The 24,733-nt window shown below is 39.6% G+C and overlaps 1 protein-coding gene across 1 annotated transcript in view; it reads right to left on the bottom strand.

The window, feature by feature from the left end:
• The window catches only part of stk32a (serine/threonine kinase 32A), a 65,712-nt gene that overhangs the window by 25,662 nt on the left and 15,317 nt on the right, over nucleotides 1-24,733 (bottom strand). The window contains exons 5-6 of the mRNA XM_020638358.3: nucleotides 17,331-17,504; nucleotides 3,491-3,528 (exon numbers count right to left, since the gene is read on the bottom strand). Of these exons, the coding sequence (XP_020494014.1) occupies nucleotides 3,491-3,528; nucleotides 17,331-17,504 (212 nt within the window). The remainder of the gene's footprint in view (nucleotides 1-3,490; nucleotides 3,529-17,330; nucleotides 17,505-24,733) is intronic.

The raw sequence follows: 24,733 nt of genomic DNA, 5'->3' as shown, positions 1-24,733 counted from the left end.
TCTGCATATCTCTTCTATTTATAATTTCTCTTTCCTCACTGCTAACTCAATACACCCCCACCACTGAAAACAGCAACGTCACAAATACTGTGGATACGGTATGAGCAAGTTTACTAGGTCATTAAAAGTATTCACATTTATCTTTTAAAGACTTCTGAATAAACTTCATTAGTCTCAGCTGGAACTTGGAATGAAGCAACAGAAGTGACTCCAAATCATACACAGTACAGTTTCTAACTCGTGTATTGAGTTTTCTGTAAGAAAAAAGGGGTTTGAGTGATTTGACTTCGGAGCTCACAAAAGAAAGGAACATTTTCCTTTTCTTTTCAAGCATGTAAACGTCTACGCACTATCATGGATGAACTTGAGCTGTAATAATAATGACCCAGTGCTCATGAAGCTCCTGAAACGCTATATTGTAATCTTCAATATAGCAGTATACCAGTAAGTACCATATGAGTTTAAGCATTCCCAGTTCTGCCCATCAAGTCATCAGAGAAGTTAATTGGTCACTTGGCAAATATATATGGGGGTTATACTTGTTTCCATGTCCCACATTTTATTTTATCTTTTGCTCAATGCTTTAAGTTGCCAAAATCCCACCATCGTTTGTCAAACTGGTATAACAAGATACACAAGCCCTCATCAGATCTACCTATCAGAGTGAAAGCTCATCTGAAGTCAGATTTCTTATTTTCATCATATATTACGAAGAAAATTATGATAATTCTATTTTTTACATCTTTAAACAAGTCAAAATTCCCATAATGTGCTTGTCTGAAGGGTCCCGTGAGTGTTGTTGTTGAAAACATGCTCAGACACCTCTGTTGTTTGGGAGAGGAGAGGAGAAGTGAGCTGTGGTTCTCCCCATTTCACCTTAGTTCCTGCATGTGTGCGTGCAGCTCACGGTGGATAACCTAGACAGCCGCCGCCTTGGAGCTTCTCTCAGCGTCCTGGGGCCATGCGGCAGTTTAGAAAAAAACACACAAAAAAAAAAAACGGCAGCACACGTGCATGAGGAAATTGTTTTTCTCTATTTAGCGGAAGCTCCCAGAGGAGCACAGGAGGAACGGGTCAATTCTAGTTTGTACAATTGACTGGTGAGCAGAAGCAAAACAGCCTGCTCCCCCTCCTCTCATACCTCATGTTGTTTCAGACATAATCGGAGAGGAAAACTACGGGTCTGTTCAGAAAAACAGAGCGAGGGTAGGATCCATGAGGAGAAAGAGAAGTGCTTATTGAGATGAAATAAAGGACACAAATACAAAGAGAGAGAGAGAGAAAGTACGGTTGAATGTTGTCCTTTACCAGGCTGACGAAGCTGCCTCTTTATCTGTTTCTCTTCTTCAAACTTGTCTTTCTTTTCCACAAATGATTGCTTCTTCCATCACTTTCTTTCTCCTTGTCTTGTCATTGTGGCTCTCCCCTTTTGTCTCACTCTGTTTTTATCTTTTCCACCTCTTTTTCTTAGCTCTTTCTCTCTCAGTCTGTACCGACAGCAGACCTGCCATCGCACATATCTTTGTCTCCTCAACTCCTTAATGCAGATGCCCAGTGCCATCTGATACCACCTGTCCAAAGTGGATGTGTCTGTGTTTATGTACACTTTGGGGCAAAGTGTTTGGACGCTTCAGGTTTTGGAGCTGCTCTCTTTATGGGCTGTGCTTTAGTATTAAGTTACACTACGGGATTGTTTAATGCTGATGTGATTTAGGTATACTACTACAATTTTATTCTACTCCGCCATTTAACGCAAATCTATTGAGTCTGAGGATAACTATTTCGTTTTTTATTTTATATGCCAGCACCACAAGAGCACAGGTGTTGTTTGGGTGGTGCACAACTTCCCTTTTCATAATGTAGCTTTGAATAGTTGTGTCTTCGTTTTGAATCTACAATTATAGGTCACAATAGCGCTGCACTTCTTTAATCTGAAGCCTTCATCTCTTAAACCAGATTCATGATGTCATTCTTGGTTAGTGTCTCTTTTAATACATAACCAGCTTCCATGCATTTGAAACCAAAGATTCATTATTATATAAGCTTATTTGGCCTAGAATGAGATAAGATGAATACAAACTCTTGTATTGTTTGCTCTGATATGCTGCTTCAGTCAGCTGTCGCTTAGCTTTAGCTTAACACAAAGACTTTGAACAGACTCTGTTCAAAGGTAAGCAAATCCATCCACTTGCACTTGTGAAGCTTATTTAATGGTATCTCTTGTTTGGATAGAAATACAACGTGACCTTTTGGAATTGGACCCAACAGTTTTGGGACCCTATGAGTTTTTAATGTGGAGGCAGATTGTAGCAATGGGATGGCAACAACTTTAAAGGCAGGCTTGGTGATTTTCTCCAGATACACTTTTTTCAGATTTTGGTTGAAATTGTCTTTAGGTCCTGACAGAAATGAATAATTCATGTGCTCTGAAAAAGGAACGGAAGACAATCCGTCATGTGTAGCAGTTGTAAGCCTGTAAAAACTTTGATCTGATGTCTGCCATAAATTACCAATTTGATGAACCAATCATGTCTCCCTGAGGTCCAATTCTGAAACAACGGAGCTCATGCGTGTAAGGGAGGGGTGTGTCTTTAGAGGGAGCACAGAGGGCTGAGGAAATGCTACTTCCAAAATCATGCTAGTTTTCGCTGTGGCTCAGTTGGAAGAGTCGTTCGTCTCTTAACTTAAAGGTTGGTGGTTCAATCCCCAGCTCCTGCTGTATGAATGTGTACGAATGGGTTTAGTTACATCTGATTGTCACTTCACATAGCAACCTCTGCCATCAGTGTTTGAATGATTGTGAATGGGTAGGTGTGATCTGTGGTGTAAAAGCGCTTTGAGTAGTCAGAAGAATAGAAAAGCGCTGTTCAAGCTCAAGCCCATTTAGCATTTAAATCGGTTCTTGGTTTTCTGTAAAAAGTTATCCTTGTCTGAAAAGCCTTCTTTGGCTTTTTTAAGGAGTTACTTGCTGGATTATTTGTTTGCTGGGTCACAGTAACTTCCTGAAGTCCTCTTCACTGTGTGGTTGCCATGACACCAGCAGCGACTCATTTTATTCACAGGTCTATATGTCCTCATTGAACAAGGTAGCTGAAATGATCTTTGTTTTGTTTTTATTTTAAATGTTTAATACTGTTACTCTGTAGAAGGAAATATGTGAATGTTAAACACATATTGTCAAGCCCTTCTTAGAAAGCCTGTATTTTTCCAGATCATAAGTGAAACGACTTCAATATTTAACATATTGATGAAGAAATGTACGACCTTTATGTGGCTTTGATTTACAACTGTTCCCCTTCCTGTAACATACGTGTAGTGTTGTGTGTATATGTTTGCCGGTCTATTTATGTGAAATCGACACTATAAACTATGATGACACTTCATTATTCACACCAGGAATTTCACAGCATGAAGGAGCCGTGGTCATAAATATCACCCTGTTCTCTTCACTCATTACATATTTATCCGAGAATGAGAGGAGGGATCTTACCATGTTCGTCCAGTAATATGTTGTCAGGTTTGATGTCTCTGCAAGGAGAAACACAAAAACACAGTCCAGATGAGGAAGTTGTCAGTGTACAGTAAATGGGTATTAAGTACAATCAATATCAGATTGTATTTTTCTGTGATTTCTGCTAAAATGTTTCAAATGTGCGTCTTTCCACTGCTGTTTGATAGTCGTGAGATTTGCAAAACCTCAGATCCAGATACTTCACAAAATAGTTCTTAAAATGGGCCACGTAGACCAATGCACCTTTAAGACTTGTTTTAAATGATTTAAAACAAATTGGTTATTTGTTGCTCATTCTGCTTGTAAAGATTCAACACTAAACACAAAGACTTCAGCCTCATTAGTAAAAAAAATGGGTTGAGAGATGTGATGTGTTTGTAACCCTTGGTTTCTTCAACTGCTCATTAAAGCTCATCAATGCTGCTAGCTCACCAACACCCTGCACCAGATTTCAAATTTAAACTCAGATAAGACATGGATTTAACTCCTCCACTTTAAATTGGAACACTCGGAGGAGATGGCAGCACTGCTCCAAAACATATTAAAGTCAGACGGGTGCTGTTAGGCAGAGCTGACACTATGGACGGCTAACAGCACTAGGCGCGCATGGAAAAATGAGGAGTTTCTGTCATGGGGGGGGGGGGGGGGGGGGGGGGTGGGGGGGGGGGCGTCTTGTTGGGTTCCGTCCCCTCTATTGGAGGCAATGGCTCCCCATGAGGTTCGTGGGGCAGTAAGAAGGCAGCACAGAGCATTTAGAGGGCTTTGGACAACAAAGGAGGTGGCACATACATGTGTACAATATTAGTACAAGCACACATGGCTATTGTGTTCCAGAATGATACTTTGTCAGCTCACCTGTAAATAAAACTGTGTGGCTGTTAGTGACATTTGAGTTTCTGCAGGTGGCACTCTCCTCTTATTCTGTCCTTTAAGACAGGATACACATGCTCCTATTGAAATACTACGATCTCCCCCTGCTTATTCTAAACAAAGCCTTTTTGTTTTGTGATGTGAGGTCAACACATACTAGTAGTGTGCCAGAGTGATAACCAGAAATGTTTGCACTGATCATCTAAATGAAAAGCTTCAGTGAATGCACAGCAGGCTGACTCATGTGTTGAATCATTTTCACTGACTCACAAGATGTTGACGTATAACACAACAAATTGCGACCTGAAAAATGTCGCAACACGTTAATCCATGGTGTGTGCGTGACGGAAACAACGCATATCTAATACTTTTGAGGGTTCCGATTCCGAAGGGACAGCAGGTTAATCCGTGGGAGTAACTGAGACACCTGAGAAGAGGAACAGGTGCAGACAGGAGGCTCTTAGAACAGTCACAACTTCTCCTTGTTTTCATTCTCATTTGTGTTTTTCCTTCCTGCCACACAGAGTAGCACATACTTTAAAAAAAACAAAAAAAAACAAGGTCACTGGTGACAATGAACCACTTCAAAGAACCGTCCAGTTCCCTGTCGACTTTCTCTTTCCTTGTATTCATCCTCTAACATTTTACGACCACACAACTGTCCACTCGCACACAGAAACCTGGAAAGACATCCACAGCCACACAAGAGACCTATATGTGTTATTGACATCCTAACTGTCCATTACTTGACTCCCTGTGTGTAGCTGCAGCCTGAGTGAGAAAGCTTGTCCTCAGCTCCTCTCTGTTCTCTCGTCTCTGGAGCGTTTCCCCCACAGCTCTTAAAAATGCTTTGAACTGGAGAGATGATATTCAATATTCAGAGCCTCTTCTCAAATGTTTCATTTGTGCTCGATGATCAAATAGAATTTCATTTGGAGAGTTGACACACCCTGAAATTAAAATCAGCATTACAGAACGAAGACATTTGTAAAGTGCAAGACTGTGTACATAATTCTCGTCCGGAGTCAAGGAACTTCCTATCCCACAAGTAGGGGACCCTGCAGCATTCACATATACTTGTCAACTGGATGCTGGAGACAGAGGCACAGCTTTTATAAGGCAGGTTTTCAGTGTGTGTATTCCTGTTTTTGGCAGCTCGAATCTGTGCCGGTTAACGCTAACCCTACACAACTGCGACCCACATTTGTATTTGTAAAGTTTAGTATCAAACACATGTCATCTGTACTCTCTCCACCTATTGTCTCTCCATGCTGGTATCAAAGCCGCTGTCAAGGTTCTCGTACCAAGAGTGGTGAATGTAAGAAGAAAAACAACCACGGATAAAAAGGAGAATAGTTGCAGAAAAACTAATCAGGTGACTTAAATTGGCAGGAAAGGTGAAAGAAAGATGTTCTACTTAGCACACTCAGGTGTGAGTTTTTTTTGTTTTTTTTTCTCAGGCCAGCAGAGAATTTCAGTGATTGACTCAGAAAAAAAGAAGCACCTGTACAGGAGGGATTAAATTTAGAGTGACCTTGTTTTGTAGGACAAAGTAACACTCAAAGCATATTTTAACAAAAATGAAATGGGCATAGTGTCGGCGCTAAGAATTGAAGGACACTGGGATATTCCAGAGGACAGACATGTGCTGGTGGAGAACAGCTACATGATGAATGTAGCTCTGTAGCACACACACATATCCTCTTTATATCATTGTGCATCCTCACTGTTTAGACAGCCAGTGTCTCCTCTAATGAAGTCCACCTCCCTGTTGGAGCCCAGCAGTATTTAGCATCTCAAAGGCCACGCTGACCTGTGTTCCGTGTGTGTCTGCCGACGCTCACACTTGTGTGTCTTGGAGCCGACCTGTGGCATGGAATCAGGAAGGGGGTAAGAAAGGTCGATCATGTAACTCTTAATTAGCTGACATTTGCCTCAAAGGCTGGCGGGGGGGGGGGGGGGGGGGGGAGAGGAGGGGCGTGTGTCGCTACAGAGAAAGAAGACTGTAGGCGAGAACAAGGAAAAGGAAGTGTCTTTTATAGCTAAAGGCCAATCTGCCATTGTGAAGCTACCAGACAAGGAGGGAAGGGTACAACAGACGGGCTTAGGAGATGTAGTGTGTCTCAGCACCAAGGCTGTAGGCATTGAGTTGATTCTGAGGATGGCCATGATTGTCAAGCGCATATGGTAACTCAACATCTGTTGTACTGCACTCAATGCTCCTGTCAGGTTTTCAATGTAGCCATGGCTCTGAGCTGTTCTGGTTTAAGAGGACAAGCTAACATAAGCAAGCCTGCAACAGAAAGCAAATCAAAGGAAAGCAGATGGGTTTTCTTTGCCTTCATTGTAGACTTTTGTCAGCTACATCCCTGAGGTTCTGTGAAATAGAGCATTGGTTTCTGACTGTATTCATTCATGCCGTATACAACTGAGCTACACTTGTTCTCTTTCTGTGAGCAGAAATAGTGATGGCATTCATCTTTAATGAACATTATTTAAGATGAGGCTACTGGATAAGGTTATTCTCATTATTCTGACGTTTTAACACATGTATTAATTTAAAAACAATCTACTGGATTATACAGTTTGCTGTTATTTTTTTTAAACAAAGCTGGTCCATAAACATGTATAGTATATTGTAGGGCCTTTATAGTAATGCACTTTTAAGGACACATATTATACTCATTTTCAACAGGTTGAGGTTTATTATTTGAGAAATCTGGCTTGGTTTCATTAATCTAACCCAGACTTATTTATCTTAAAGGAAAATTATACTCTAATGTGAATTTAATGCAAAATGTAAAATGCTCTTTTGTTTTTAAGCTGGTGAATTTAAATGCAGTTCTTGCCTCTCTGTCTTGCACAACACTTCCCACTTCTATTGTAGGAGTTCTTTATCATACAGTATATCAAGACGAGCAGTGCCAGCCTCCTTCAACGCTCTTAATGTGGTTATTATTCTTTAAGGGGAGATTAAGTGGGCATGACACTCTCTAAAGAATACTTTTTTCGTTTATATGGTGATCTTTGAAAAACTTTTCCTAGTTTTTGATTTAACTAACAAAGCCAAGCCAACCACAACAAAAAACATATCAGTCACTACAGCCCATTTTGTCATTTGCTAATAATCATGACAATAATTACATCATCACTTAACTATGAAAAATAGATAAGGACACCAAGCGCAAGTTCCAACGTGTCTTAAAAAGTGCTTTAAGTTGATATTGTAATGATACTTTGTGTACCGTATATGGATTTAAACAAGCAGCCTCAATATGTAAAGGACTATACCTTTAGGAAGATAATAAATAATATAATTTGAATAAATGAAAGTCTAAGACCTGCTCAATGGGCTCAGCACTGTATAATTCACATTATTGTAAAATAAAAAGTTCAATATTTGATTACCGCAGAGACTTACAAAGCCTCTTCCGACACTCACAGTCAGTCCACAGTTTCTAAGTTGCATTCAGTATAATGATCGGTGAATTAAAATGCATTCTTCTTTCCCAGAAGCTCACATAAACGAATTACCCGGCGATTACCGACTAAAGTCTCTCATCACAAAACAAAGACCTAATCTAAAGTAGGTCAGATGGCTCTGTTTATGACGGTGATGTCTGGGGAAAGAGCAGTGCTAATATTCGCAGGATATTTTCATTTCCTTGTCTCATCAGGAGACTTTTGTTTACCCTGCGTTCATCGCAGCAGCAGCAGGAGGGCTCGGATTTGATTATAGCTATTAAAAAAACATTAACAACCTGTGCGACAACGATCTTCTGAAGTTGTCTGATGGAACAATTCCATTCATGTATTTTTCCATGGATATCATTATTTTATCCTATACAGTATATTTAGTATTAACTGACTATGTAGTGTACTACTGTTATGTAGTGTGTTAATGACTGAAGGGATGATTCTGTATCTGTTGAGTAAGCACTTTTAAATCATCCACTGCATATTTTTAATTCTCCTGTGTTTTTATGATCCTGATTATCTGCCATACAGAATAAATTAGTGCTGCAAAACAGATGGGTCTGCTGCAGCCCCGGTCCCAGCACCTCTGCGTGAGGACGGGACAGTTTGGCTGGGTGACACCTCAACCATCTGCAAGTGTTTACCACTGTGAACAGAATGCTTTCAGGGATGACACAGCAAAAAAGATGAATGTGATGAAAGAATTGATCAACTGCATGAGAGTTTATGGCTTCTAAGAATGTGGGTTAATGAAGATCCTGAAAGGCACTTTGAGGCAGCAATCTGTAATCATCAGCCATTCTTTGTTACTCAGTAAAAAACTGCAGCCTTTGTAGATACACATTTTCCTGACTAAATTCTCAGAGTGTCTCGTGTCTTATCTATCGGAGTGAGTAAAAAGTGAGGAAAACATTTAGAAAATAAAAAGCTTTACATATAAATCGACAGCTTGGTTTAACTCACAAGGCCAAAAAGAGAAATGGAAAGAGAGAGAAAGACGTATTAAGTAATGAATATAGTATATGATGAAGAAGAAGGAGAAGGAGAAGGAGAAAAAAGAAGGGGTTAAAGCTTTGAGGGGGTCAAATAAAAAGCTACAAAAAATGAAAATGCATAGGGCCAATTAAAGGAAAAAAATAGAAAGTTTGGTGCAGTTCTGAGCCAATAAAAAAGGCTTGGATTAGAAAGAGGAGGGTGGGGGGGCAGGGATGTTAGAGTTGAGGGTAAATTGAGCGAGTACGGGTGAAAGGAGTGAAGCGAGCAGTAGAAAATGGGAAGAATGGAGGTAAAAAAAAGTCAGGGCTCTCACGAGTGAAGGGTGACATGCAGGGCCAGTAAAGCTCAGTGCAAGTTGATCCCCTCGGCTTTTCTCTCGGTTGACTGACCCTACAAGCTATTAGTAGGATCTAATGGCCTCATTACAGCCTGCCATCAGAGGCACAGGGGTAACTGAACCCTGTACCTGGTCATGTGATACTGTACTGATACTGGAGAGGGACAACACACCTGAGAGCAAGAGGCTTATACGCACACATGTGACGACACGGCAAAACAATCAATTTGTTCAAAAAAGCTTTTAGGAAAGCATGTCCCCAAACACTCACACGCAATATTTCCTCCAGATCCAAGAGGATTTTCATGGAATAGTTCTAATAATAGTGACGAGTTATTAATCACATTTGATTACAAAGACACTAAGATACATTATGTCCACAAATCAGCCCAGAAATGGAACGCATGCAAACCCCACTTTACCCTGCAGGTCAATTAGGTGAAGTGTGATCTGAAATAAAAGCTTCATTTCTGTTTTTGTCAACAGTGTATTTGAGAAATGAGCACTATGTACATGCTTTACTCTATTTTACAACATTTCCTAGAGATCTTAAATGCTGTCCTAAGAAGCAGCAAGACTCTTTATTGAAGAAAACAATAAGGAATGTGATTTTAAAAAATGTACAAACAGCTTTAAAAAAATCTTATAACAAGACATTTAATGCAAGTTTTTGCTAGCCGAGTACAAACTATATAATACGTCATTAATCTCTGCATAAAGTTTGTTTTTATAATTCTATAAACTGTGAAACATATATGAATGAATGAATGAATAAATCTTTTATTTTTGTGTCTGGATCTCAAATGGCTCATTCCTTAAGACACCTTTAAAGAAAACATTTCCTACTGCCATCGCACTGACACAAAATGAAACAAATTAAAAATGATATAAAGATAAAGTTAACAATTCAACACCAATGCACTTCAATAACTCCGTCATACAAAAAAGGAAAGAGCAAGAGGGGCACGAGCCAGAGAGATATTTAAATGAAAAAACTACATTTTTCATCAGAAATAACAGAAAAGTCTAATCTTCACATTTCAAGCCTTTTTCATTTTGTACATTTTATTCCTCAATAGATGAAGAATGACATTTTTTTCCACAGTACTTAAGTGATTTTTATTATATGACACATTTCAGACTATAAAAAGTAATACAAAAAAAAAAGTATTATGCTTTAATATTCAGCCCTGCTTACATTATGACAGACAGTTTCTCTTCAGGCTAAATGAAATATGAATGGATTGTTCTCAGTCGTATAAAAATCTTGACATCATTGAATACCCACTTTAGTTCATTTTTACAGAATCCATAACTTCTGCAGTGCAATTGGAGTTACTGGTTTTCTGAGCTCAGATTGCCGGCAGTCTAATCAGAGCCTCTTTCATGGCTCTGCTGCTTTAGTAGCTCTCCCGCTCCACTTCAGAATGAAAGCGCAGAGCTGTTTGGGATCGTGCCTCTCTCTCTCTCTGTCACAAAGGAGAGCTGGAGGAGCTGCGGTGGCCCCAGAAAGCCTGCAGCTCGGCTCAATCACACACTCCAAACAAGCACACACAAACACACAAGTAGAGTTTGTGCACAGAGATATGCACGCTCCCAGATGCACGCAGTGTCAGAATCCCTCAGTTCTAAGTACCTACGCCCACCAGCCATGGGAGAGCGAGTCAGACAGCCGCTGCCTTTGAACGTGAATTGAAAGCCCAACTAGACTTACGGAGGGTAACAGCTCCCGCCCTGCAAACTGCCGTGCGCCTCACTCACTCTTTCTTCTACCTGTTAAAGAGGAATAGCTCTGACAAGTGTGACAGCGGCACAGGTGTACATGTGTGTGTCTTTCGCCATGTTTATGCTCATGGGGAAACATTGTGTGTGTGTGTGTGTGTGTGTGTGTGTGTGTGTGTGTGTGTGTGTGTGTGTGTGTGTGTGTGTGTGTGTGTGTGTGTGTGTGTGTGTGTGTGTGTGTGCCCATGTGACAGTTGCAGCTCTCCGGAGCGGAGAGATGTTCATTCCTAATTCATTATCACAGACCAAGTGTGTCAGCTTGACAAAAGTCGGGCGTGACAGGTCTCCAGTCGAACTCGGAGCTGATTTCTTTTTTGAGGGAGGCGGAGAGTGCAGAAAGCAGCCAATCGGCACTAAAAAGCCAAAGCTCACATCATAATTACCAGCGATGAATAATTCACTGAGTCAGAAACATTCAACGAGTGTTACACAAAAAAACAAAACGTTAGCTCTCTCCGCCCTCTCTGCCTGTAGCTCCTTCTTTCTGTCTGCCTTCCTGCCAAAGTCTCTCTCCTTTGTCCAACAGGCAGACTCGTGAGTCAGATTCACAAGCAGGCAATTACTGATGTTTTTGGAGCAGACTAGCTGGTAAACATTCTATCATGTTCGGAGTGAAAAACATCCTCCCAATCAACTAATCTGCCGCTGCGAGCTGGGTTGAGCTGAGGGAGATTTTGGATGAAGTTAACTCCATTTTTTATTTGTCTGGAAAATCGGAGCACTAGCACCAGTTGGCGCCTTAATCTGTATTTATGAAATATAAGGGAATAGTTCACCCTCTCTTCTGGTTTTTCTTTTTTCTCCCTCTGCTGGAAAATAAAACATTAACACACACCATGAATAAGGAATACTTCACTTGAAGACATGACAAAAGCTTCGAGGAGCTGATGTCGAGTAAGAGCAATGACGTATTCCTCTCTCCATGCAATCTGATGAGTACATTTTATCTCTTTGTTCCAAGAAGCAGACACAAGTAGACCTACGGAGACCGTTCACCATCAATTAACCAGAAAGGTGAATTAAGACCATATTCCCTTTGGGCAGCTTGGCACATGGCCTCTAGAGGAGAAGGGGATGAAGGAGCAAATAAATTATTTGAAGCAGAGCCATGTCTTGCGTCACTTTCCCCAGAGAGAAAGCCATACCCAACACAAGTGAAAAACTAAGAAGTCAGAATACGGGAGCCAAGAGCATGACAAGGAAATTAAAATACTGTAGTTAGAGAAAATTGCACAAGAAGGGAAAAAGGGCAGAGTGATAATGAGAGAGATTACGAGGTCAAGAAGGGCACTGTATACTGTTTGTGTGTGTGTGTGTGTGTGTGTGTGTGTGTGTGTTTGAAAGAGAGCAGGGGGAAGAGATCATAGTCTGCAAAAGAGAAGACGTCCTTGGATGAAAAAGGATTGGTGCTGCAACAGCTGGGTCTCCCCACGCTTCAGTTAGTTTGATTGGAATAGGAATCTGAACGGAACAATTTCACATTTGTTTCCCAAGTCCATTTCTTCCATCTTAAGTCCTTCCCCCCTACATGGTTTTTATTATTATTATTATTATTATTTTGAACACTCTTGGGGCTCTAGCAACTAACAATCTACGTTGAATTAAGTCCAAAGAACAACATTTAGATGCTCCTGTTCTCCGTCATGAAATAACATATAACAAAAATAACATTTAAAAAGTACATGATGGAGTCCCATGGCATCCTTTCAACATATAACAAAAAAAAAAAAAAAATATTCATAATTGTATTACCTGCTCTACACTTTTACACTGATACAAACAACAAAAAATGCATGGCATTGTAGCACCTCTCAGGGTCACTGTGTAAAGTACTGAACATAATTGATCAGTCAAATCCATGCACCACTACTTGAATGTATGTATTGTATATGTTCCCTTCTGCAATCATGATTCACTAAGTGGACTTCCATCATGGCTGGTAAAGGTCTGTCTCCATCTGTCAGTCACCCATAAATTAGCCCCTTAACCACTTTAATGGGCCTTGCGGTTGCTACGTGAAACTCTGAGGCATATAGACTCGTTAAGAGCATCTGCTTGCTGACAACATTAAGCATTTCCATTTCAGACTTTTCAGGAGACAACATAATGCACCTGAGGATTCAGCCAGAGATTATTGTTGTTGATGTCAATGGGCTGTGGTGAGGCTTTCATACGCACACACACACACACATACATGCCTTCTCTTGTCACACACTTGCAATTTATCTTTCCACTTGTTTAGAACGACTCATCAAGCCTCTGAGGAGGTTGTCTTATTAAGACTCATTCTGTTGTTAATAATTCAAACTCCACAGAGAGCCTAGGGTTAAAAAAAAATACGAACCAAAAAAAAAAAAAAAGATTGCACCGGATATATGAACTCTCTGAGGTTGATCATATTCTAAACATGCTGACTCAAAGTGAGGTGACGTCTTCAAACATCAAGAATATATTTTAATAAAATAGTAGGACATTTTGACTGAATTAGAAAACACTCTAGTTTGAAATGACCTTTGTGAGAATGTAATGTGATCATGTTCTGTGAAATTATGGGTAACAAAATAGCTAGCAGGTTTCAAATATTCAGCAGTGATTTTATATGTTTAGCCAATTAATATGGTTTTAACCAAATTAATCTCTGACGTCTGGGAGCAGTTCAAAATGTCTTAGAAAGAAATCCATGAGAGGAAAAAACATGAATAGTCAGATGTTTATATGTTTTGGACTGTTTCTCCAAAATACATTAGTAAAGATAATCTTTGGTATTGGTTTGGTTGATCATTTATTGAACCCTTTTTAAGCAACAGCTGTAGTGCCACAGTGTTCCCAAATGTTAGCAGCTACTTAAATCATTACTTTTGTACTTTATTAAAATGTTGTCATAACCAATGTGGATGATGGCCAAAAAAGTACATCTTTAACTCCAGTATTACAGACATACGCAAACTGTTTTCACATTGACACTTACATAGTTTCAAGATCATCTCAATTTTTTTAAGGCTTCAAGTAAAATCCATTTCCGCTAGATAGAACGGTGCATCATACTCTAAGGCTCCTGCGTTTCTACGATGACACTGTCATCTTGTTGATTTTCCATCCAGACTCTGTCAAGACGAGTTAACCTCAATTCTGCTCAGTCTTTACTCCCTGGAAATTGCTTCTATTTTCCAAGCAGTGTCATACAGTGCAAGAGCTATTTATTGACAATAACAAGGTGCGCTAAAAATAAAGCGTCACTTGTTTTGACTTCTGGTGACATGGAAATAGGGATCCCCAGTACAGCTTAGGGTCTAGAAAGAACCCTCCAAATCAAGAATTGCATTTATTTGTTTCCCCAATTTCCAAATTATTTAAAGAACCCCAATTTCTACACTATTTAAGGAACATATCAATTCCATGTTCACAGGGCGTTTGCAAGTCACCAAGGTCCTCCGATAGCTAAAAATAAATATATATATATGGGACCCTTTTATTAAGCTCTGCTCATGAAAATGTATTTCCCACTGAGCACTGCCAAGTCAGTCTTTATGCTGATGATACCATCTTGTATGTCATTGTCACAACCAGGAACCCCCAGACCTTTTATACTGTAAATTATAAAGATCCATTCAACTAAAGCAAACCATTTGGATGTATGAACGACGTGGAAATCTTGCAAACTCTGGACTGAATAAAGAAGAGTTTGTGGCAATGCTAAAATCTATTACTCTACTAAAATACTAAATTAAACATGATTTTGAAACTGAAACAGACAAACTACACTGGATTATGAAGATTCCTTTAAGGTATGGATGAATACATGCCAACCACCTTTAATAAATGCATGCCTTTTTAAAGCAGTGACAGTCTGCTTAAAATTCAAAACAGCTGTAAACCTTTGAAAATTGTATGAGAAGTTTGGTTGGAATTTAGTTTTATGTAGAATTAATCTATTCACCTTTGTACTTGTTTTTAAGCCTTGCTTAAGTTTCCTAGCTAGTACACTTCCAACCTTAACTGAGCATAAAGTAAATACAGTTGGCAACACTATCTTAGGAATTTTAAACATTCACTGATCCTGTTTTTTATAATAATGTGATTTTGTTATACCATCGTTGTTTTCCCTACGTCTGCCTTTCCAAGGAAATATCTCTACACCAATGAGAATTCTTCAATAAATACAGCTTTCATAAATCTTCATCAATGATAAAGCTAATGAAGACATCTGGCCACCATATTGAAGCAAACTACTGCCATATATATTCTGTCACAGCCAGTATAAAAACTCATAAATAAGATCATTACAGCATGATCTAGTTCCATGTCATTATCATCATTACTTCCTTCATCATCATCAAACTCATCAAATGCCAACAATTAAGAATGTGTAAATCCAGCATGAACACACACACACACACAAACACGTCACTCATGGTACCAGAGTCAGCACGTCCACATCTGATCTGAGTGAGGATATTGTACATTCAATTTCCATAGAGATGAGCTGAAAGTTACTTTCAGCTCCTCTTCCTATCTGAAACTAATGAATGCAGATTGAAAAGATGTTGATTCCATCTAAACAAACACTCCCAACACCTGCGCATCACGTGGGGAAGTCTTTGAGCGCTGAAATGGAAAACACGATTTAAATATTCATATTCCTCAATGGATGGAATCAATAGGAAAATTAATAATGTGTCCAATTTATATCCCTCACTGTCCTTTTCCTGTGGACAAGAGCAAGTGGTACACTTTATGTTAAATGGCGTAATTTGTTATCTGGGGGTGTTGATGAATGACTGTTCTCTGCTACAGTGAAGTTTCCTATTAGTCATGATCTGAGGAAGCCTCTATTTCTGTGTTTACCTCTTTGCTCACTCACCAGAGTGGAGGAGTAAGCTTTGGCCAGTGGATGGAAAATGAAAAGACTTTAGAGATAGAAGCAAAGCACTGCACAGGCATTACTCAAGACAGCTGTCCAAAATATCTGAACGTCCAGTAATAGTCATTAAGGCGTTTTAACATTAAATGCTCTTCATCCTGCACTGTATTTCATTGATTCTTTCTATAGTCTACACTCCTGGTAACTAAAACATGATTAATGTTTTTTTCCGGGAAACTCCATGCAATTGATTAAGGTTAAAAAGGGCATGGTTTAGGCTTCATTAAAAAAAAAAAGCCATTAACATTTCCTGACCTTATCAAGTGGTTCAATGGCCTAAAACTTCTCCAAATTAGCCTTTGAAAGAGTTTCATTGAATATTGTATAGCAGCAATCTGGGGGAAAATATGATTGTCAACCAAAAGAATGAATGAAAGCAACCTGAAGCCTTCTTCAGGTGCTCACATGGTGATAAATTATGTTCTTTTCCAAGGCCCCAAATTCATTTGAGATGAATGGATTGGCTGTTATTCCCAGTAGTGTGACATAGCTCAGGAAAAACTTCTAGGTGGGAAAAATGGCATTAAATAAAAGTGATACTCAGATCAACTTGAAATAAATGTTGTAAACCAGGAATGAATGTTGTTTCATGCACAATCAACTCAGGGAGGAGTCATCTAAAACAGGTCAGTTATTTAAGAAATGACAGAAAGCCCATAATGGACACATTATGTTTTTCATTCATCCAGATTAGAAAACATCAAGCAAAAGAAGAGAATTATCTAGTTATGTTTCTTGTCTTCACTGTTTGTGTATAACTAATGTAGAACTGTTGTATGCTTCAAGGAAAAAAGGATGAGGAGGGTCTTTATAACTTCAAGCTAACTCAATGTATAAAATGTTTTTTGGCCGCATCATTGGCCGTAACAAGATGAGTAACAGCCCTTAAAGTCAGTCCAATAACTTAAAATAATAACATTGGGTTGTAGCCATGTCATTCTTGGCCAAGCGAGTCGGTGGTACTGCCATAGCAGCAGCTATTTCTGCCTAAAAAGCACTTAAAGTGCATTCTACAAATTAAACGAGGCATCGACACAGCAGCGTAGACAGAACGGGTGCATATCGTGATGGCCATGGTCTGCAGCTCAAGGTAAACTGTTGTGTCAGGTGTGACCTCGATGTCAGGATGGCTTGATCTTTCTGCACAGTGGAGGAGCAGTCATATTACAAAATATTATTAAAGTGGACAGCCAAAGAGAGAAGAACACCAGGGTACTTAATTCTCAAACTGTGGTGACGGAAAACAACAGAGAGAGACTGAACGGGGGGCAAGTAGATTATTGGGAAGAGCGAACCAGTCAGAGAATATTTCTCCTTTGTTATTTATGTGGGTAGAAGAAACAGAAAATCTGTATCCACACTATTAAAACAAACTGCGACATAATAAACTACCCAAAAATCTTTCATAGGATGGGAAATCACAGAAAACATCCCACCTGTGCATGATACGCTTGCTGCGGAGGTATCCCAGTGCCAGGGCCAGTTCACAGACGTAGAGTTTCACTGTGCTCTCTGAGAAGTGGACATTCTGCTGGAGATGATATCGCAGGTCTCCTCCCAAGAGCAAGTCAACCACCATAAACATGTCCTCCTCATCCTGGAACGAATACCTGCAGGGGGTAAACTATATTAGTAAAGAATGACAATTCAAACGGCAAACCAGGGAGTCTAGCTGCAAAAGAGACAACAGGAAAGATGGGGATGGAAAATGGTAGATGCATATCAGGGGGTTGAAAGAAAGAGGGGAGGAAAAAATAAAAATGAGACAGAACATTGGTGATAAAAGTAATGAGGAAATGGGTCAGCAGAGAGGGACGTCTGACAATTTTGTGAATAAAGAGACATGGAAGTAGCATGAGAAGGAAAGAAGTAGGAAAATAAGGGATGACAGTGAGGAAGTAGCAGAAAGTGACAAGACAGCCGCGACTGAGTCACATATTTACTCAAAAAACAGTGTATAAGATACCTCCCCAATAGATAAAAAAGAGCACCTTTTTGTTTTGTGATGGGGTAACCAATGCTGGAAGACATCTAAGCAAGCATAACATTTTTTTTTTTTTTTTTTTTCCAACTTTCTGGATTGCTGCAGCGTTGAAGATACAACAATTCATCATCAATAGAACACAATGACAAGTGCAAACTGAGTTCATGTCAACCTTGTGGTCCTCAGGCAAATCAGCCTTTAGAAGACAGAAGCTCAGTTCAAGAAAAGCTCAGTGCAAAAGGATTGAACAAGAACACACTGCTGTTTCAACCTCATGATGATCTCTAATAACACAACCTCTTCCCCAAGTCCCTAAAGAGAAGATGCTTGCTCTACTCCGCGTAACTTGAAGCGAGACATATATGCAGAGTCATGCCAGAGGCGAGGCAATGCTCATTATCTCGTCTTCAAGGCAAACAAGCTGTCGCAATCCTTTATTATCGGGTACACAAGTAGCTGTGATAGTTAGGAGACAGCTGAGACAGGTAACACAAGGTTACTGTCTGAGCATATTTAGTGAGCCCTAAAATATATTTTCATTCTATGTTTGCTGTTCAGGTCTGCAGAGACTCATTTGAACTACCTTCTAGAACCTGTGCAAGTTCAAAAGGTTATGTAAGTCAGAACAGTCACACACAGATGCATCGAAAGTGCATCAAAAATGAAACACAAATAGCTGCTGTTTTCTTCCAAGTTTCCAAAAAGCATATCGATCAAAACAGACTACAGAAACATGAGGACGATATCACTGAATGCTCCAAAAGTTATTTCTTATTAACATAGTGCACAGGGGTTTGGTTCTGTCTGCACTTCAAAATTATTCCTGAGTGCCTACCTTAGTTTTTTTTTCTACTGAATGTCATTTTGTAGAATATTTTCAATTGCTACATAGCCATTCATCCACAATGGGGGTGCCAGTGGTGCGATACTATGTGAGGTCATCCATTTATTCCTCCATCAAGCCATGTCCTGCGAGGTCAGCTGCCCACTCCTTCGCCATCGCAGAAGCTGTTGCACAAATCATCACTGATTTTTCATATTGAGTGCCCCTTTAAGGCAACACTTTTTCTCTCTCCTCTTAATGACAGGCTAATTAGTTTCTCTCCCGCTAGAAACTCATTTATGCAAAAATAATATTTCAAAAGTTGCAGCAGACAACATTTCCAACCTTGCCTTGAGCAGTGCTTTGTGTGCAACACAAACCCTAAATCTGCTATTTCAGATCTGCCATCAAATTTTGGAAAAACACTTCTGCCCCTCTTAAGTCCTTCCACGTAGTCCTGATCTGAAATGGGCTACAATTCTGCTGAATGGTAGTGCCTTTTTTTTTCCAGTCCACTACGGTTTCCACTTCCCTGTTAGGACCATAATCTTGACTCAAATTCAACCTTCAGTGACCGAGGGTAGTTTTCTGCCACGTTGGTGAACTCCCTTCCTCAGGGGGCCCTACTCCAATAAACTGGAGGTGGTGCTTTTCTTGCGGTGGATGAATGGGCATTGATTGAGCTGACTCAAAACTGTCTGCTAAGGCTCAGATAATGCTGAGACCACTTAACATCTGATTGCAGAAGGCTTCCGCGTGTGGAAAGACTATCTGTTAGATGCCCGTCCTGAAGATGCACACACATTTGCCAAAGTCACAAAGAGATGTATGAGGATACACTGGCACAAACACCCACAAGCACACATACAGTGCTGTCCTCCTATCTTTCAACACAGTGTTGAGTGGGAAGGAAGGAACACGTATGAACCAATAAATATTATTCAGTATCATTATAATGGTCTTAAACCAGCAATAATCAACATGGCCTCTTGACTTTGAATAAGTCTCCCGTCTAAGCACAGATGCATACAGAGAGCACATCAACAAACTGTTCTCTACTCCCAAATATCAGTTTTGGAGAAAAAGAAGAAATGAGAGGAGGCTAGCCCTTCCCTCTTAAAGTGTATAATACAAGTGAAGCTGAATGGAAGCAACCAGCTGCAACGTTATCTATCATTCAGACAAGCTGCAGTGACAGAGCCACGCCTGTGGACGTTCTCCAAAGTTTTGGCAAAGTGTTTGGTTTTGCAAATACAGAGAGACGCAGAAACTATACCTACTTCAACTTATCATATCATATGAGATGCATCAGAATATCCTCATATCAGATAAAAAAAAATATCCTATGATTTCTCTTTTAATGAAAGAACCCCAAGTGTAAGCCTAGTGACATGATATGATTATGGCTGTACATAAAATCCAGAAACACATCATTGTCACATACTTTCAGGTAAACAAGTGTTGATGTGACAGTGGATCAGTCTTTGGCCTGTGTGTTTACATTATAGTCTGTATGTTTATGTATATGCCTCACTATCATGACATACTCTATAGATTGTCATTTCAGTGAATCTTCTGTCCACCTCTTCAAGTTCAGTCGGGCACAGTACCCGAGTACGGTGTTCACACTTATCAAACGAACTGGACTTTGGGGACAAGGGTACTCGGATCCGGGCCCGGGTCCCTAATGTGAAACCACTCTTAAAGTTTCAGTCTGTGAGGTCATGAGCTTTGAAATGTAGTGTCGTAAGTAGAAAAACAGCCCCACTACAGCATTTATTTATTCCATCAATATGACCCACTACTATTTAAAATGTGTTATGTTAGAAATCCTTTCAAAACCCACAAGAAGCAAGAATGAGAGCTGGAGCCACTTAATACAGTAAGGGGGCAGAATTACTTAAAAGTGGTGTATTCTGAGGAGCGGGATTCCCACCGAGAGTCTACAAAGACTTGAGTCAGGAAAAGAAATATCAAAGATCCAGCTGCTTCCATTAGATGTAATGGAGAGATAACTGAGGCGACAGAGTGGCTCAATGTGTGTGTTTGTATGTGTACGGATATGAGAGAAGTGTGTTGGGAAATGATATGTCAAATGATATGTCAGAGGGAAGGCAGAGCTCAAACAGACCTCATATTAAGATCACATTCTTTTAAAAATGAAAGCAATGCTCCACTTTGATACAAGATTTGTAGTTTGTGACGCCAACTCGCAACTTTCCTTAGAATTAGGAAAACTTAATTTGAAGCTTCAATTTAAGTTGGACTGATGAGCTTTGTCTTTACAGTGACGTGCGTGTCTGACCCTCTGATGGTGTGTAAGATTACTGGAAATCTGATGGGCAGAAGAAGGCAGGCTGAAAACTGTAAACAAAGAGCAGTAAACAAGCTTTTAGTGGTTTAAAGAGGGCACTTTGTGTTTTCTTGATGGACTACATTTTATTGTCTTTTAACCATTTGATTAGCTCTCTTTGTGTCTCTTTCTCCCTCTCTGTCCTGGCCTCTGTCACTCTTCTTTAAACTCATGTTTCTCTCTGTAACACACACAAACACACGCACACTCACACACACACACACACACACACACACACACACACACACACACACACACACACACAATACCTTCAACCCAGCACAGAAAGTAAAGCTGGTAAATAATCCAGGACGCTGCTGTCACAAGCATTGAGGAGACACAAGCTGGTTTTTAATTCTTTCTTTTTCTTGGCAGACCAACACTGGCATTTTATTTATTTACTTATTTTTCTCTCTTTCACAGTTTAGAGGTCACCCTTTTTTTCTAGAAAGTTCCCTTCATCTTCACCATATAAACTTGATCTTTTAACTTGTTGTTTAACACAAACGGTTCATATTTTCATTACCCATTTAAACATACTTTCTTTATTATAGAGTACATTCTTTATTATAGAGTACTTTCTTTATTATAGAGTACTTTCTTTATTATAGAGTACTTTCTTTATTATAGAGTACATTCTTTATTATAGAGTACTTTCTTTATTATAGAGTACTTTCTTTATTATATAGTACTTTCTTTATTATAGAGTACATTATTTAAATGTCTCAACAATGTATTTTATATCAAGTTAACTTGTGTTGTCATTTATAAATCCTTCATAAGTATTGCATTATGTTTTTTGTAAACTGTCATGTTTATTTCTGTTACTGTATGCTTCTGTCATCCATTTTTCTTGCGAGCTGATGATCCTGCTCTTATCTGAAATAAAAGGACTGCTTTACTACTTATTTGCAGACCTGTGCTTACTAAGACTCTGCATTTCATTACTCTCTCCACACATACAGTAACTACAGGATGGTAGAAATGGTTGGCTTGGGGTTATTAAGGAAAGGACAGCAGGTCCATCTAGTCTATCAATACGACACGTGTTCTCCAAGAAACACGTCTAATGGAGTAGAAAACCAGCTCTCATGCTTGGCTGATGTTTGCGTGTTTTCTGTCCCTCCAGTCTTTGCACCAAAGAAAAAAAGCCATGGTGGTAAAAGCTGGCAGGACCTTGCTGTTATTGTCGGGGCGAAGTTAGTGTTTCTAATGAGCGAAAAAGATTAACCGACTCCCTGCCACCTCTCACATGGATGATCAGAAAGAAAGTCGACATGACGGGTAATGCCTGCCTGGCTTTGTTATGCACACAATGAGGAAATCACAGACACTCTGATAACTGTAATAAACAAACACACAAACCTCACACACCGAGTATCCAGACTCGTGGTTATCTGCCACTCAGCAGCAAGTCTGAGAAGCAAGATAACTTTTTCCTAATCTGATGATACACTGAAACTGTGTTTGTTTACCTTTATTACATTTACTTTTTTCAATGATTAACCTTCACGTATACAGGTCTATGCAGACATACACAAAATAAGCTAAATGAAATAAACTAGGGATGGGAATCACAGTGTAACTCACGCTGCAATACGATTTGTGATACTCTGCCCATGGTCACAATAATATCATGATACAGTCATTTTTTCAATAGTTGATATCATTGCAAGACAATGATACTTCACAATATCTGACTGACTGAAGAATATCAAATGCCCATAAAAGTTTAGAGGACAGGATTCATGCGTTTACTCATGCAATCTGATATCTGTTTCACCTCTAATCATGCTTCATCCACCTGTCTTCCTCTTCTTACTCCTCCTTTATCCTGTTGTCAACTTCTCCTTTTGCCAATAAACTTCCGTTCACGTTACCCTCCTTCACCTCAAAAGCACCACCATGAGTACAGAGTGAGTCAACAAAAAGGAAAATAATGGTATTTGGCAACCAGCAAATAATGGTTTCAAACGTCAAGAGTCAAGACAACAATTTATTGGCATATCTATATTTTGTCCCAACCTTAATGTATGTGGGATATTGATGACTATTTAGTTTAACTGCTTTACTGCACTCGATTCATTGCTTTTCGTGCACATTATTGCACTTAATAATAATTTGTAGTGCTTTACATACTGCATATACGGTATTATATCTGCAAATCAGGCATCCTCCCTTTGCGACAGGGCTGACCTGCTGCTACAGATCGAGCCTTTATTATATGCTATTTCAGCAATAGCCAGAGTGTAAATTGGTCTCTTGTGATTTTAACACATTTTCTTTTAAACCTTAGTATTCTCTCTGTCTGTCTCTCTGACATGGCCTTACAGAACACTGAAGGTGTTGGAATATGAATGAAGTCTCCCCTGGCCTGCTGCCACTGCTGTCAAAATGAAATAGAAATAGTACTTATTAAGTTGTACGTCCCAGGTAGAGGTCATGAAAGTCACTCTAGTTACCATTAATATGACAACATAGCGTGTATCAGTGTGACTAATATGATTTTAAAGGAGACTCCTTAACGTGGAAGCTGTGCATTTTGATTTAAAAACACTCTTTTGTCAAATTTTGATGATCTTGATCCTTTTTAAACACGTTTCTTTAAATTATTCTTTTTTTTTGTGATCTGCTCTACTTAATCTGCAGCTGTATAAATAAAGTTTCATAGCCCTAAAGGCGTGTCTTTACTTAACCGCTAAATAGAAGCATGATGGATCAGACACACTTCTTATTTACAGTATAACTCTGCTGTCAATCCAGGCAGCGTAACAGCTCATGTTAAGTGCTTGCTTTCTATTTTGCATGTGACTGCATATTACATATTGCCTAAAAGCATCCTGTAAACTCAGACTGAGACTGAAGTTGCAGTTAACTCACTGCAACTTTCTTGGTTTAATGGGAAATGAATAATAACAACATAATAACTAACATGCACACATTATTGATGCTCTTCATTTGTATTTTGCAGCTGCAGTGCGCTGAGAAGAACAGGCAGCAACAGAAAAGACAGAACAGGTTGTCAAGCATCCATTAGCAGCTGTTGCTCGATGCCTCCGCCAGCTTTTTGGATAGACAGCGAGGAACAGCAGTCAGAGTGCAGATTAGCACCTGTGCATTATGTTGAAATGGTGCAGACTGTTCATTAGATCTGCGGGCACCTGGTGTATCTCTAATGCTCTTGTTCTCTGTCTTGTCCTTCTTTTGGCCAACTCTCTATCTCTCTCTCTCTCTCTCTCTCTGATTCTTTTTTCTGTTTTTAATTCAGTGTCTGCATCTGCTCCATCACACATGCTTTTCAATGTGACCTCTCGCTGGCCTCCAGCTAGTCAGTCTGATGGGAGAGCGTCCTGCACTGAGCTTTTAGAGACACAGACACCCGAGGCCACTTCACTAATGGAAGTCTCAGGAAACCACAGGGGCTCTGAAGCTAATGGTAACACGTCTTCACGGGGAAAGAAAACAACAACACTTTTTTTTTTTCTCCCAACAGCTGTGACAAGCTACACCATGCACTTCTTTAAAAACAGACAGCTTCTGCAGTTTCCAAAATTACAAAAAGGGGATGCTCCTCCCAGATGGGAAATGTTTCAGACAAACAATTTATCCATTGTTTTCAGTCGATTTTAGACTTTATATCAAACCAGCCAGGTTTCATCCAGCAATATTCAGCAGAAAA

The sequence above is a fragment of the Labrus bergylta genome, chromosome 14 (assembly GCF_963930695.1).
Source record: "Labrus bergylta chromosome 14, fLabBer1.1, whole genome shotgun sequence".
NCBI lineage: Eukaryota > Metazoa > Chordata > Actinopteri > Labriformes > Labridae > Labrus > Labrus bergylta.
Note: the sequence above shows the minus strand (reverse complement) of the source record. Positions and strands in the feature narration are given on the sequence as shown.